The following is a 15,942-nucleotide window of genomic DNA, read 5'->3' on the forward strand; positions in this document are numbered from 1 at the left end:
CGATAACTCACCCAGAAAAACAAAATACCTTGCAAGGTAAGCAGGCACACATCTGAGTTCCTTATGGATACAGAGGAAGCGAACGAGCTAGACGTCAAATGGCGAGGGAACATAATGCTTACCTGGAGACGAATGCAGACTGTGCATAATAGCCACACTAAAAAAAATATTCGTGCCGAAATGAAAAGTCACTGTGGATGATACGTGGCATGGAGGACGCTGGGTGACCCTTTGGATGGCATTGCAGTCTGCTAAATTTGCCAGCAGACCTAGCGGGAGGTTTTGAGCAGAAAACCAAGGTAAGCTTTAGTTAAGGCAGGGTGTGGACTCGAAATGAATGAGATGGGCTCACTTGGGAACCTGTCACGCTGTTGTGAACCACAGATGTGACAGAAAGAAACGCGGAGAAACTCTCATCCGGTTGGCAGCAGGAGACGAGGACGTGATGATGGGCGTGCAGTGCACTGATGTATGCCGGCTGATGTAGGTCTTTGCAGTAACAAACCTTTTTTGGAACCCGCATGTTTGCGCCCACGGGACTACAGCGACAAGCAGCGAAAATGAGCTGGAAAGAACGGTTTCTACGAGGGTGGTCTTTATTGCAAATACAAGGAAGCGCGAAGTACGGCGTGCTCAATACCACTTTGACACAGAGTGAGAGACGTAAGGCTAAATCATGATAAGGAAACGAGGAAACAGTTTGGTGCAGGAACACAACATTGCACGCTCGACTCAGACCGCTGCTCAGGCCCTCGTCCGCTTTGCGGTCTGAGCAGTGATATGATTCGAACGCAGAAAAGATTGGTTGTGTGTCAATAGAACTCAAGACAAACAGCGACAACAAAACAACAAATACCTCTTGGGCCAGGTCACTATTTTTGTGCCCGCGCTAGAGTGCTTTGGTTTCTAGACATTGTAAACTCGATGGGTGCAGTCCAAGTCATAAAGGTCGACAGCGTGGATTGGTCGCAGCGACTCCTGGCGTATTCCGCCAACCATTGGCTGGTATTCTCGACACATATGATGCCCTTGATTTTTGATTAGAATTAACACAATGTCACGGATGGGTTCTTAGATTTTTTTAGGAGCAGATGAAAATTTATTTGAATTCTACAATCGCCGTTGCAGCAACTTCAATAGCTCTCAAAGCCTGAACGCAGGTCTAAAACTTCACGCACGTTTTGCTTTATACGAAGTAACCATGTTTCTATCGCATTCAGACCTCTAAAATATTAAATTCTGATGTTGTTCGCCACTTTTGGCAGTCAGACAAAATATACATTTGAGCAACTATCATCTAGATGGAAGTTTGCGTCTAAGTACGGGCAGCTCGCTCAGACAAGATGCCATGTACTGCTGATGCAAGCTACTGAGCTGTAGGAAGCTGTTTGCTAGAACATGTCAATGTTCAAGACTAATTTATGAATGGTAGCCTCGACAGTATACGTGCTATGTTGGTTGGAAATTCTCAAAGACAACTTGACACCTTGCTAGAGCGCCCAAATTAAAATACAGTTCAAGGAACGCAAGTGCGCGTACGTGACAAGCACCAACGCTTTCCTCCTCACTGCCTCCCACAACAATGAGAAACGGTGGAACGCTGACTTCTGGGGCGGCCCAGTCAAGCTCGAAATAGCATTATTATTCCGAACGTGATGTTCGGGATGTCACGCGCTTAGACACCCGGAAATGTAAATTCTACACCATGCTAGAGACATCAAGAACTCTTTCATCTCATTTTATGATGCCGCAGATCGTCCTACAAGACAAATATTCTATGTTCTAGAAAATTCAACCATATGCGAAGCGGGATATACGACTTTGTATGGCATGTTTTGTACACTTTGAAGTTTCCAGAAAGTTGAAGGTCGCCGCAGCAACAAGGCATCAGTTATTAGAAATGTGTTTTTTTTTTCATTTATTGCCTGATGATTTTACACTAAAAGTTTAACAATATAACGCGTTTAAATAAATATCTTAGGTAAAGAGGTGACCGAAGCCTGGTGAAAACAGCAGAAGAATATTCCTGGGGTACGAAACATAACTGTTTTTATGGTACAAAAATTCACGTCAACATCATTCGTCTGGATTTTTGGCACGCCTATGATGGAAGCCATGCGTAAGACAGATTTATTGAAGCATACCTCAGCAAAAGACGAGGCCTGCAACTTTCATCTGACAAAAAGTATTTTTATAGATGATGCAAAGCAAACTCCCTAAAAATAAGAGAGTTCGAAACATTTGTAAGACAGAGACTGATCCTCAACTAATGGCAAATATCACGTTATCTCTGACTAATCACATGTAATTATTGATGCCCGCGGTGTTTCCAAAATACCTAATGGGACTTAATTTCCACATGATCACTGAGTCAAACATGTATCTACATTTGATTACGCAAACATTTACATTCGCATTGCGTGCGTAAGTTGCCACTTGGGTCGGTGCTGCAGGGGAAAAAAATATTTGATATAGGGGTGATTATTAACGTCGTTGCGCAGTCGCAGATGCTTAGCTTTTTATTACGACACCATTTCGCCTTTCCTTATTTTTGAGCCGGTTACGTATTTGGCACTACCATAGAAAATAAATGTTCCTTCAAGAAAAATGTGGCGTTGAAAAGGTCAAACGACACTGCATAGTGACACTTTGAGACTCAATATGGGGGAAGCCACCTTTCTTGGCTTCAAAGTACCCGTGAAGACAATATTACTCGCTTTTTTTATAAAGAACTGGCCCTAAAAGCCCGCTTAGCTTAATACCGACCCGAAGGGCATAGTTTACCAGGTTTGCAAAGCTTCAAAATTCCAGCTACAAAACGCCAGCAGTGACGTCATTGGTGACATAAAAAACGGAGTATTCAACCATTTTCACTGAATGTAACATTCAAGCGCGCTCAATGCTATGCTTGCTATCACGCAGGCACTCCAGAGCTAAACATCCCAAGATACTGTTAACAGAAGACATTAACGTTAATCCCTGAGAGGACCTGATGGCGTCATGCGGCATTATAAATAATTTAATTGTGTTCAGGCAAACATGCGCAGACAAAACGGCAAATTATGTGCACATACTTACGCTGTGGACTATCATCTTCAGAACGGCACCAGTTGCCAGGATTTTAAGAGACATGACAACCTATTCCGGGATCCCCGGCCTTCAAAAAAGAGCTCATGTGTATCCAGAGCCAACTTAAAGAAGCGACTGTTGTAGCAGGTATTATAGACCTTCAGCCGAAATTGCTAAACATCTTTTAAAAAGCTCTGAGAGTGTAGGACATTTAACCTCTCCTCTCTCTTTTTTTCTTTCGAGCACCGCCACCGCTTGTGGCTGGTCGCATTGCGCGGTTCAGGTGCAGTGACGGATGCCCTCACAGGCCTCTCCTCTGGACAGGTATGACCACCAGGAAGCAGAAGGACGAGGCGGCCGTGATGACCAGGAAGAACCAGAAAAGGGCGCGGTCGATTATCAGTGCCATCTGTCGCCACTCGTTCACTGTCCGCGTAATGCGCTCTTCGCGCTCTTGCTTCTCCAGGAGGTACCGCAGCGTCCGCAGCACCTCATCCTGAACGCGCTTGGTGGAACTCCCACTGGCAGCGGCACTACCACGTCCACGGCGGTGCCTCACAGCAGAAGCATTGTTCCGCGGCTGGTCGCCGTGGAGGACACGGCTCGCAGGTTCGTTGCTCGAGGTGTGCTCGGCGTACTCGCCCATGTGGTACCGCTCTTCGGCGCCGACGGCGCTGGTGTCGATGGTAAGCCGGAAGCTGACGTCGTCCGACCTGCCGCCATCGTCATCGCCGCCGTCGCCGCGGTCCTTGGCTCGTGACGGGGTCTCGGAGTAGTGGTTGTCGCCCACGGTTTTTCTCCGTGGTCTCGAGAAGCAGCCGCTGCTCGACGAGGAGGATCGTTTCAGCACGAGCTGGCGCAGCCACGCCGGCACCTCCTTTCGGCTCGGGCCACGGTAGTGGAAGTTGAGCACAATGACGGTCATGACGACCGAAATGGACGTGATTGCCATCACAGCCGTGAGATAGATACCTGCGTTGCAAACAAGGACAAGAAAGTAAGTTGAAATTTTCTAGAGTTACACCACCGCGCCACAGTCTCGTTTTACTGAAAAAATAGATGAAAAAAGCACTGACGATTATTACTCCCTAATGCGAAATTCGTGCGCAGCGCGAACTGCAGTCTTCTCGGTCACGGCGCATATCTGCTGCGTTTCAGAAGTGATCGCTTGATCAACGAACGCACGGCGGCGCGCGCTACTCTGCCGTTATCTCGCAGCGCCTCGCCGCTGCCGAGCATGCTGTTGTAAACCGTGTTTACAAATGTCACGGGGTTCGGATGAGTCGCAAGCGCAGAAGGAGCCTCTGGCGAAAGTGTGAGGTGGAGGCGGTGAGTCACACTGAGCCATGGCGACGCGCTGGGAGATGACGCCGTTGCAGTGAGTCCCGCCCTCCCCCTCACACTTTCACTCGACGTCCGTTTTCTTTGTGCCTGGGTGTCTCGTTCGCTCGCTCGGTTACGCGAAAATCGCCTTCGCCGCCGCCGCCGTTTAACCCCTGTGCCGGGCGCCAAAGTGCTGCGCATTAAAAATTAGCCCAGCTTCACTAACGGTAATGCTGATGCTAACATCAAAGCTGCATGGGCGTTCCCTGATCGCAAGACTAAGCTTCATAGAACTCCTCAAAGCCAGCAGATCGAATCCTGTTGGCGCCAATTCAATTTTGCCGTGTTCAATTGCTCGCGCCATCTACTAGAACGCGTTGTTAATTTTGAACTTGGAACACTTGAACTTGGCACATTTGGAACACAATGATGCTGGCGGAGGCTTTGGGATTTGGGGTGAGGGGGAACCTCAACTTCAGGGTTATAGAGGTGACGAAGAGGAGACTGGAGTGGTGGTGGAAGAAAAAATTACTCCCACCTCCCCTCACGGGAACCCCTGTGCAGACGCGACGCATAAGGGGTTCCGTTGTTTCCGTTAGGTTGATTCTCCCATCGCGTGAAACGTGCCGTGAACCCCCTGCCGCGGATATGACGCAACGTGGCGCGGCTATGACGCAACACAGTCCAACACAATCCACTTTAATCCAATCCAATCCAATCCAAATCCAATCCAACCCAAATCCAATCCAAGCCAAGCCAATTCAATCCAATCCAATCCAATCCGATCCAATGCCCCTCGTGAGAGAGTGTTCGCTATTGGAGAGGAGAGGGGTGAGCGGCGGAGAGCGCAGCTGGCGCGGCGAGGAGAATGGGGAAGGGGTGTGGACGGACAACGACAACGCCGTATGGTGGGACAAGGCGAGTGAATGAGATGCCGTCGCATCTAAAAGTAGGGAAGGGATGGGTACGCAGGCGGAGTAATCATACGGATGAGAATTTAGAACAGCGGGGGGAGAAAAAAGGGGGGTGGGAGTGATGAGAGTTTAAAACAGGGATGAGGGGGACATGGGGGGGAGGACGCAAATCTCTGAGGTTAGCTAGGAGTAGGGCAAGTAAGAGTAATAAAACAGGCAAGTCGGTTGCTGACAACCGACGCTCTGATTTAAAGGGATAGCCACATCGTCATCATCATCATCATCATCATCATCAGACAGGAGCACTCGTCACTGGGGCCCTGAACCTAGGGTTCCACCCATGAATTCCAATCCTTTCTATATCCCCTACCCCCTTCCCTCCTCTTCCTTTCCTGAATTTTTAAGAGCGTTTATTTTGAAACAGGGCATAGATAAGGGGGCATGAGGTGATGATTACGAAAGGTTATTAAATGAACATTGTTCACTCACTCAGTCAGTCAGTCAGTCAGTCAGTCAGTTCATTTTGAACTCGGAACAGTGGCAGAAGGGAGGGCGCGAGCACTTTTCTTTTTTAAATTTTGAAGACCAAATGCGTATATTTTGATTTGCTACCTCAAAAATCAAGCAACCATGTATTTTTAATTGAAAGAACAATGGAAATATCGCTTAATGTATTGATACCTAGCCTCAAATATGCTTAATGTTTTTTTTTTTGTTCAACAATGTTGGCAAGTAAGAAAATTGCCACCAGAGTTAGTAGTGTAGAAACTCTTTGCCTATGTAAACGTCTCGCTCAAGAGTTACATAGACTTGCTGCACGTCTGTTTTGTGCTTGCTCTCCCCCTTGTTAGGCTATTCCCTCTCAACATCGTTGCCTTGCGTTACCACAAATGGCCCCATCAAAGCCTCGACCAAGAAAGCTTCGATGTTCAAACGCTTGTGAAGTTTACGGCGAAGCTGCGCACCGCAACCCCCACCCGCCCCAACGGCTCCTGCGTCCGCCGAGAGAAAACATTTCGCGGCAAAGCCACCTTTCTCGCTATTAGTCCGTAGCTCTCAGCCTAATACATATATTTTGAAACAATTATGCTTCCATTGGCCGCTAAAACGGCTCTACCAGTACGCCGAGTTTTATTTAGTCATTTAGTTCATTGGGGAGTTTTAGACAATTCGGAAATACGGTTTGATTCCGGCTTCTAGTGAGCGTGGTTACAGAAGACGGCTGTAACTCGTGTTTGTGGGAAACACCCCAAAATAAATAATCGAAGTTTTACTGCTCAAATGACTGCATTACCGTGAGATGTTTTATCTTACCATGCGTCATGGATCAGTTGAAGTTTTAGTAAAATAACACGAAACCGCCGGTCCCAAGTCATTCCAGCTGCATCACAAAACCATCGTAAAATGGGCCGCCACACGTTTTTCTACTACGGTAAAACTGCAGTCCCTCCAAGTTCCATTAAGATAATTAACTGAGAGGTATGCTAAACCGCAAATTATTAACAATTGCGTTTTGTTTCTAGCACTGGTATGGACAGCGCTCCGATCAACCGTGCACTCATTTGGCTTCGCTGTCCAACCGCCTTCACACCGGTGATTCAGGGGCATTTTTTTTTTATTTATCACATGTCTTTGCCTGGTTGGACTTGGCCGCACCAATCAACGATGGACCAAATCTTTTCGCTATTCTATCAACGAAACGTACGGCGCGTTGGTTCAGACATCCATGAGTACACAGGAACGGTGCTAGAGATGTATCAAGACGCCGAAAGCTGTTATTCCTCACGATGTTACTAAATCGTGCCATCCGGGTAAAATATCCAGCATTCATTCTGTCCGCCAGCCTTCACGTGTTCTGCTCTATGTGCGAAGTAGCTGTCTGCTAGTGCTATTATTGTTTCGCGAAGCTCCACAAGTTACTCGTGCTACACATCGCAATACTCAATCTGGAAAGAGTACAATATCTAACGCTTCGTTGCGCATGCGAATATAACTGGTCGCACACAAGGTACATTAAAACCCGTTTATAGGGAACTGCAATATGCGCCGTGATTAGTTCGATATATCCAATAGTTCGATATAGCCGAACCCACCTATAACGAGCTTATTGTTACGAATTCTTGATCCCCGGGAGCCACCCCACTCCCCCCACCCCAACTCCGCCATCCCCGCATGCAGGAACTAACACAGTAAAGTAGCCATTACCATACCCAAAATAATCAATTTGTTGCAAGTAATAAAGCTACTTCCCGCCTTAACTGCCTACTTTGCAAAAAAAAAAAAAAAGCGGTGATTTTTGTTTTCACTTTCGTTTTGGCGGCTTCACCTAGCATAGCATTCTCTACACGAAACATTGTTTGCACCAGTTCGAGCCCGCGTCCTCCAAAATCGAAGAAGCATTGGCGGAGCACATCGACTGCCGAAAGCGTTTATTTATAAGCGTCGGACCGCTTTCACTCGCGACATCATCGGGAACGTTGGCGAACTCTTCCCGGAACATTAATTTTTCCCCCTTTTTTTTCCCCCACAGTTCACCGATGCTGGTGTCTTGGTCCCGACTCGCTGAGTGGGCGGGTTCCATCGTGAGTCCCGCGCGTCGGAAATAGTTACGGAAAGTGTCGGGCGTAATGTCGCTCCGTGCAAGGCGCAATGTCTCAGTCGCGGCTCTTGCTCCGTGGTCGCGGCCAATCCACATCTCAATCGCCGCTCCGAGACCATGCATTTCGGCGGCCATTCTAGGCGCGCAGAGTTCGATATATTGAATGTGAACTTCGTTATAAGGAATATGTTTCCCATGTATTTCCGTAACTGAAATATTTTTGTTCGATATATAGCATAATTCGCTCTACCCGGGTTCGTTATAGCCGGGTTCGACTGTAGTTGTCTGGTGTCTTCACTCACTTTTGCAGCTTCTAGACTTCATTCCAACTACGCGCCACTGCATAAAATATACCAGCATGGAAGCGCACTGACCTAGAAGAGGTATGGACTCTGACGTCTCGGGCATCTTCTCCGCTATGGCCAGCATGAAGACGGAAAAGGCGAGGAGCACCGTGACCCCGAGCGCGATCTTCTCGCCCGAGTCCGGCGGCAGGCAGAAGACGAGCAGGGTGAGCACGGACATCATCATGCAGGGCATGACCACGTTGTACATGTAGTAGAGTGTTTTGCGCCGGATCACCAGCACCACCGTGATGTCGGGGAAGGGCTGCTCGGGACAGCACGGGTAGAAGACCTCGTTGCGCACCATGCGCGCCTCGAGCAGCTCCCACTCGCCGTTGGGCATGTAGTTGACCAGGTCCACCTCGGACGTCCGATTCTGGATGTCCACCTGCGACGTCGCACGAGCGCCGTTCGGGTGAAACCGGCCTTCTACTCTCTCTCTCTCCCACTCTCCGCCTGCTGCAAAAGGGACGGGGCCTCGTAACCAGTGGACAAACTTTACTCTCTCCTTTGTATAACCGGTTTCGGGAGGACGGAGCGTTTGTCCGTTGTGGTCTGTTTTGCAGCACGCGGCGAGAGAAGAAAACAGGCTTAAGATTTTTTCCCAGCAGGCCGCTGGCAACACCGCGCTGAAAGAAGCGCAGGAAATAGTGGGGCACACACCTTTTTCCCGCTTTTCTAGCCCCCTTTGTGTTCATGCGCTGTTTCTCTCTTTACAAAATATTTAACATCATTATTCAGCTTCCACTGGACCAAAAGCTTCATTCGGCCGCACTCACCTGCTGTCTCGATTTACCACAAGTTCTGAGTCCCGGTGCTAATTCTCTTTTAGGCAAATTCATGCAAACTCGATTTTGCGATTTTGAAAAAAAAAATCAAGTAGCTGCTTTGAGGAAAGGTGACACACAGAAGTTCTGTAAGGCCGCCTGTGTGCCCTCTCGGCTGGTGCCCGCTTTAGCGTTAGGTTTTTTAAATTAGATTTTTTAAACCAACGTAAACCAATCAGCGTATCAGCCCCCATGTTAGACTATATTTCTTGTTCATTTGCCTTTTCTTTATTATTTTCACAACAAGCTACCAGGTTTTATCACCGCCTGGCAAAATCTTCGCCGCTCCATATTTCTTTTAACCGGAACTGATTAAAGTCCGAAATATACGTACAGCTTTGAACCCTACCGCTGTAAAAAGAGATATTGAGAAGTGCCATTAACGAGAGACTTTGAGGGAAAGCGCGTAAGCAGTGTGCAACGGAGAAGCAAGCGCAACTACTATCCACCTGAAGGCCGTCGTAGATCCACGAGCCGAACTTCATGGTGCAGACCTGGTCGTCGAAAGGGAAGTACGTGACGTCCACGGGGCACGTGCTGCGGAATTTTGTCGGTGGCGGCCAAAACACTCGGCCCCCGGGGTCGATCATGGCGCGCGTCTGGAAGTAGCCCCGCGTGTACTCGTCCGCACTGCAGCGCAACGCAAGGAAGAGCGCGCCGCTGAGCACAAGAGCGAGGAAGCGTCGTGCTCTCATGTTCACGACGGTGTATACCTTCCCCCTTGTGGTTCTGCCTTTCTCCACTGACAAGTGCCTAACAACGTGTCACCGTGCTTATGTCTATGACAGCCGCACACGAACTGACAGCCGATCTCCGATACATTAAAATTTTGTTTTCTACAAAAATACCCGTTCGCTTAGCTGTAGCGTGCTGTCTAGTCGTGGTCAATTGCCAAACGCCGACTACAGTTTGAAGGTTTTTTGTAAGCAGTTTTTTCGCCTAATTAACTGTAGCATAAGAGTTGACGTCGCTAGCTTTCTTCTCCTTCCATCAAGAAAATGGTGGCGTATCTTCTCGCTTCGCTGCAAATTTTGAAATACGGTAGTCTTCAGCAGCGCCTGCACGTAAGGGCCTCTCCTCTCTCCCAAGCCAACCTCTCACGCTGTTCCCTTCCTGTCTCGGTCCTCCCGTGATAAACGCAACACACGTTTGCTGAATTCAATTTTCCCGCGTTCCACTGTTGGCGCGCCATCTGATGGAACGTTTTGTTACTGTACGGCTTGGCGCTCGAGTCAGGAGCTGCTGGGTTGAGCGGATCTTTTTTGTATTTTGTGCTGAAAATATTGCTTTAACGCGTTTTTTTACGCGCAGCATTCTGCGATCGGGGCAGTGACGCGTGTAGGACTCACTTGTTGTAGAGAACGATGTCCGGCAGCCAAATCTTGTGGCACGGAAGCCGAAGCTTGCTAAAATTTCCAAACTCCAATGGGTCCCAGACGAGGTACTCGTCCATCCACTCCTGCGACAGGAACGCATGAGGAAGTTTGAAGGCAGTCGGGCGTGGAGGAAGCCGCCGGGAAACGAAAATCCCGAAAAGACTCAGAAAGCACAAAAGGAGATTTCAGAGTCAACCGCGGTGCGTCACACTTGGCTGGCCTGAGGTTAAGCCCCTGCGCAAGCTTTCGCCGGAGGCACATTGACAAAGGCAGCTCCGCCGATCGAAACTCTGACCCGGCCGATGTGATGCCCCTCCCGGCTGACGTTGAAATTTTGTCTCGGTTGTCTTGCGTTTTTTTTTTCCTTTCGGTTATGTACAATGGGATACGGGTCTACACGGGGGACAAAACGGTGCGAAACATTATATCGCGTTTAATGAAGGGGCTTATTTAAAAGATCCAACTTGTACTTTTAATTCGAACACGTTCAACTGACGTAGGCATTATCTGTCTTGTGAGCATGTGCGTTCATTGGTTGCTGCATCGATTAGAATTATCACCTAATGTTACAAGATGGCGTCTTCGCGTTATGTTTATGAGGATATGAAGTGTTGCGAACTGAATGTGCGGCCCCACTGCTAGGTTAATTTATTAACAATTTTAAGCCAGTACCACCCTCCGGAGACGTTCCGTATATGCAGATTTATGGGAGTACGGAGTTCCTACTTAGCCTGTCGCATGGCCGCCATAAAACAAAGGATATTTTTGAGAAATAGACGGTAATCGAACTGTGCATACGCTTCAAAATATTTACACCATTTTTTCTTCTCTAAGACTGTCAGAAACGTCAAATCATAGTCCATATGAATTCAGTATATATACGGAAAACATACGGAGTCTGATTTCTTCATTTATCGAAGGTCGAAACAGGAAAACAGCGCCAAACTTTTTTATGGTATGACGTCTTCTGATTGCACTGTTTATAGAAAGAATATCTACTTTAGTTACACCTCGGCACCATATATCCCGTATAAACTTCACATTCCCATAATTCCGTACATACAGAACGTTTAAGTAGGGTGCAATACTCAATCTTAGTGACTTCGCTATAATGGTAGGACGATCGGGAACCCAGTACAAATGATTCCATAACGCGATATCCCACACAAAACGGGGCTTTCAGTTTGAACATCAACACTGCAAGCATACCTTGCCGAACGATCTAGGATTTCGTTTTTTGAAATTTGAAAATGAGTTAGTGCTTATGAGTTGCTGCTCACGCCTAGTGAAATTCGCGTCCATGGAACATGCAGTAACACATTTTAAAGCGACGTTTCACACGTGGAGAGGTTTCACCTTGGGTGTGCGAAAATGTCTTGCATAACGCGTAATAACTTCTCAGCAATCAGTCGAACAAGAACTCTAATCAACCCTTAGACGCACTTTAACACCTTCAGGACGCAGTGTTGAAAATAAATCCCTGCTAATGCATTTAATATTTAACTTGGTGGTGTGGCTCAAAATCGGAGTTTAGTAGTAGGCTAGAAAAAAAAAAAAACATGGCCGCGTATCTGCTCCTTTGGTTGCAAATGTCTCCGAAAGACGATAGTCGACTGGCGCCCCTGCCAAGTAATCTCCTCCATTCTCTTTTCCTCTCACCGCTCATGCTGTTCCTTTCCCGTCTCGTTCCTCCCAAGATAACACGCTAGAGGTTTGCTCAAGTCAATTTAAATTTACCGCGTTCTACTGCTCCAGGTCGGGTGTCTCGATGTCAGTGCTGCCGTACGGCGGAGACGCGCGTGAATTGAGGCACCCTACTACAACATTTCTAGAACCACGATGACCTACTGCACGAGCGTTCGAAGCGGAATGTAGATCCCATCTAGTGGAACCTTTCGTTGTTATTGCCGTTTAATTTCTTAAATGGCGCCAGGAGGTGGCGCTGGCAACAGCAGGCGACGTTTTCTGCCGTTAATGTAATATTTCATTTGCTATCGCAAAAACCAAGGAACACTGAAAATATCACTTATGTATTGATTTATTGCCTTATATTTGTTCTTGTTCTTGTTCTTGTTCAACAATGTTGACAAATATGAACACTAACACCGGAAGTATACGTTTAGATTTGGCTGTGAGTATATAAGACTATTGCGCAGATTTCGTTTCGCTTTGGCCGTGTGGCTGAATCCAGTCACAGAGAGACAGACAGACAGACCAAAATTTCTGCGTTCAAGTAGCCGAAGAAAGACTATCGTCTTTAACACACAAAGAAACGCCCGATAGATTTCTGCGGCCCCGTTTAAGCTAAGCTTCCAAACAAGCCACATTGTTTCGGTCCCGACGCAAGATTTATTTCGACCGTAAGTGTTCTCATTAGCGTTTATTTGTGGCACTCGCAGCGGTGAGCACGAGTATGTCTAGCCTCCGCTATACAGTTACTTAACGTTCCGCGTCCAGAAACCTCTCGTAGTTCACCACGCGTGTGATGGCAGGGACAAAGCCACCGACCGGAAGCTTCCTGACCCGAAAGCAATATATCTTGGCGCCCTAATCGGCTGTAGGTTTCGCGTAAACCAGAACTCGTTAGAAGCCGCGGGCGACAAAAGCGGTGAAGTGTGTCTTCAGGCGGAACAAGGAGCGTCCGCGTGTAACTGGAGCAGCTCATCAAGAGAAACGAGCGGGTACAGAGCTCCCCTGCTTCCATTAATGCCACCCAGAGCCGTTCTGTATACGAGCATCATCACCGAGCCATCATTACGGCCTCTCTCGTCTAACTACCCCGACGGCTAAGCCTACTTTGTTAACTCTGTTAGCGCAATGTCTAGGAAAGCCCTCAATTAGCCTGAAAGAAAACGAAAGCAAAACAAGCTTTAGGGATCGATATGTGAGGAAGCGAGTGATGACTATGTAATGCATCTACTTAAACATGTGCACAACAATGAGGTGGCGCTCATTTAGGGCGGTTCTTTACTTCCTCAGTGCAGAATTATTCGTTGAGAAAACAAAGTGTGTCCGGGTAGTTCTATTACTCTTGAAAGAGAGGCTACAGAAGCAGCTGAAACCACGCTACTTCATTTGATGATGATAACGCGATGCAGCTTTTAAAGGCTGTTTAGCGCGAAAAGGTTGTAAAGTCTCTGGTTTGACGTACTCGCCATGAAATGCAAATGATGGTGATGCTCGCAAGTATTACGCAAGTATTAGCGCGGCGTCCTCCTAAAATGACGTTGTCCTTCTAACGTTCGCCTAATGTGAAACCAATGAAGCGCCGTGAGTTGCACCACGTTTCCCTCAGACTGACTTTTTCGTGCTTTCAGTATTTGTAGCAGCGATGCGCGGTTTTCCTCCGAGCGAAAATATATTCGGTGGAGATTTGAGCGCACACATTTTAGAGACAAAAACAGCACTGGAGATGGGATAGGAAAATTCGCCAAGGGTAAGATTTTTTCCTTCGCCGTAGGTCTTTTATATCTCGTGGTTTGGATTCGTTAGGGTATTTGTAATGTACACCAAAGGGTATGTACTTATTCCACGTTTGTAAAATTGTGAATATTGGGTTTATAAATTAAGGGCTTTTGAAGGCGACTTTAATTAACTCACATCGGATACCTTTATCAGACTCCTCATCTACAGCGCAGCAAACTTTGAGAAGTTTTTCAGCGTACTTTAAAGCTCCCCTTTATGCCCCGAATCCAAAGAAACATTACCGGGTACAAATTTGCGAGCACAAAAAGCTAATTTTCTGGGCGAGCAAGTTAGCGAACCCATTGTTTCAATTAGTCTCGTCGCATTTTACGACCGGAAACTTGGAAAGCGGCGAAAAATCGCATCGGACATTGTTCTGCGTACTGGCCCACTCCGCCCGTACACCTTTATCTGTCCACGCCGAGATTAAACTGAATTCGGTTTAACTGCGGCACAGTTGGAAAATGGATGGACGCTCTGGCGACGGATGAAACGAAGCAGTCAAGACAAACGAGCGTACGCTTGGTAGGTCAGCGAGTGGAATGTCCAGGAGGAGGAATTCAATTAGCATCGGTGAAGACGCGCCGGGCAGCAACCTTGCGAGAAATGCGCGAGCGGCCGGAACTTTGTGCGCTAGCTTTAATTAGGAGAACGTCGGCTCCTCTTGCGTGGCGGAACTGAGGTTGTAACATTTCGCGCTGAGAGACGCAGGCTGGTGAGAGCGGGGTATTAGAAGATCCCCACGCAAGCAGACACTCGGTCTGACGCCCTTGAGGCCCTTCGAGACATTAGAGTCCAACTAAGGAGGGAGAAGTGATTTGCCTGGCGTCTACTTGAGGGCCGAGAGTGGAATGGTGACAGCTGACGTCGTATTCGCCTTTTCAAGGAGGCAATCAAGGGCGCTCTTCTTTTTTTCCTGTTTCTAAATCGCTAGCTCTCACTAGGCGTAAAATACGTTTTCTTTGAAGTAACGATGCCCCCAAAAATGAGCACTCTTGATTAGAGCTTTCTCGCGAAAGAAAAAAAAAGTAGCCGTTTTGATTTAGAGTTATCTGAAAATAAAGATTTAGAACAAGTGCTTATTGATATTACCGATATTGTATTAAAACGCCCTTTACATCTGCATAACAAGGACACTACTGTCTTCAAAACACAGGTAGAAGAGGCAAGATAACACTACCTTAAACCAATGCTTCTTTTTGAATTGACGTTCTGTCAACATTTCCACCCTCAGGGATGAAACACCCTCTATATTCTATAAGGAAAATGAGAAATAGACTGCTAAAGCTATTGTGCACGACTTATTTCATCTCAGTATTTACAAAGATAATGAAAAAATACTTGCATCCGATTAAAATATTGGATTGGGTGTAATCACCGTACCCGCTGACAGAACCTCTTTTAGGGGCGAAGCCCCTGAGGGGCTCGGGCTGTCGGCGTCTCATGTCATCATCGTCTTATGTCGCCGTAGCATCATGTAGTTACGTTACTAAAACACCGGTACGCTCGTTTTCCAACGCCTCGAGCTGGAACGTAACGCGTACTAAAAGAAGACGCCGGGGCATTCGTTTTCTAACGCCTCGCGCTAGAACGTTTCATCTACACGGGAAAAACGCTTACTAAAAGAACATACCTGTTCACTCGTCTTCCAACGCCTCGCCCTAAAACACTTCGCGCTTCAAAGACGCGAGACTTACAGCAAAGCTGTTTACCTCTACCCCCCCCCCCCCCCCCCCCCAAGGATTTCATCTCTGTTGGCAAAAACGCCAAAGCGCCAAGAATACACTTATACACTGCATGCTTCGCCCTTCCCCAGGTTTCACGTTTGTGGAGATGGCCCGGCATTCTTTTTTCTTAATATCAATCACAAAAGTGTTTGCAGGCCTAATGGCGGTCGGACATTTTTTTGTATGAGACCGACAAGGTGCTGCAGCACGTATTTGGGCTTGGTTCGATGCAAATTCGTTTAGTCGTCAACGCTTCCTGATGGCTGGAAGAAAGCTCATGTCAAACCTATTCATCGAT

General features: G+C 47.4%; 1 protein-coding gene across 1 annotated transcript in view; it reads right to left on the reverse strand.

Moving 5' to 3' along the window:
• Nucleotides 1-571: 571 nt before the first annotated feature.
• The window catches only part of LOC144170125 (neuronal acetylcholine receptor subunit alpha-10-like), a 176,706-nt gene continuing 161,335 nt past the window's right edge, over nt 572-15,942 (reverse strand). The window contains exons 4-7 of the mRNA XM_077699706.1: nt 10,426-10,535; nt 9,526-9,706; nt 8,280-8,637; nt 572-4,041 (exon numbers count right to left, since the gene is read on the reverse strand). Coding sequence (XP_077555832.1) covers nt 3,371-4,041; nt 8,280-8,637; nt 9,526-9,706; nt 10,426-10,535 — 1,320 coding nt within the window. The 3' untranslated portion in view covers nt 572-3,370. The remainder of the gene's footprint in view (nt 4,042-8,279; nt 8,638-9,525; nt 9,707-10,425; nt 10,536-15,942) is intronic.

This window comes from Haemaphysalis longicornis, unplaced genomic scaffold (assembly GCF_048455015.1).
Source record: "Haemaphysalis longicornis isolate Haplotype H1 unplaced genomic scaffold, Haemaphysalis longicornis Haplotype H1 scaffold_2, whole genome shotgun sequence".
In the NCBI taxonomy this organism is placed as follows: Eukaryota; Metazoa; Arthropoda; class Arachnida; order Ixodida; family Ixodidae; genus Haemaphysalis; species Haemaphysalis longicornis.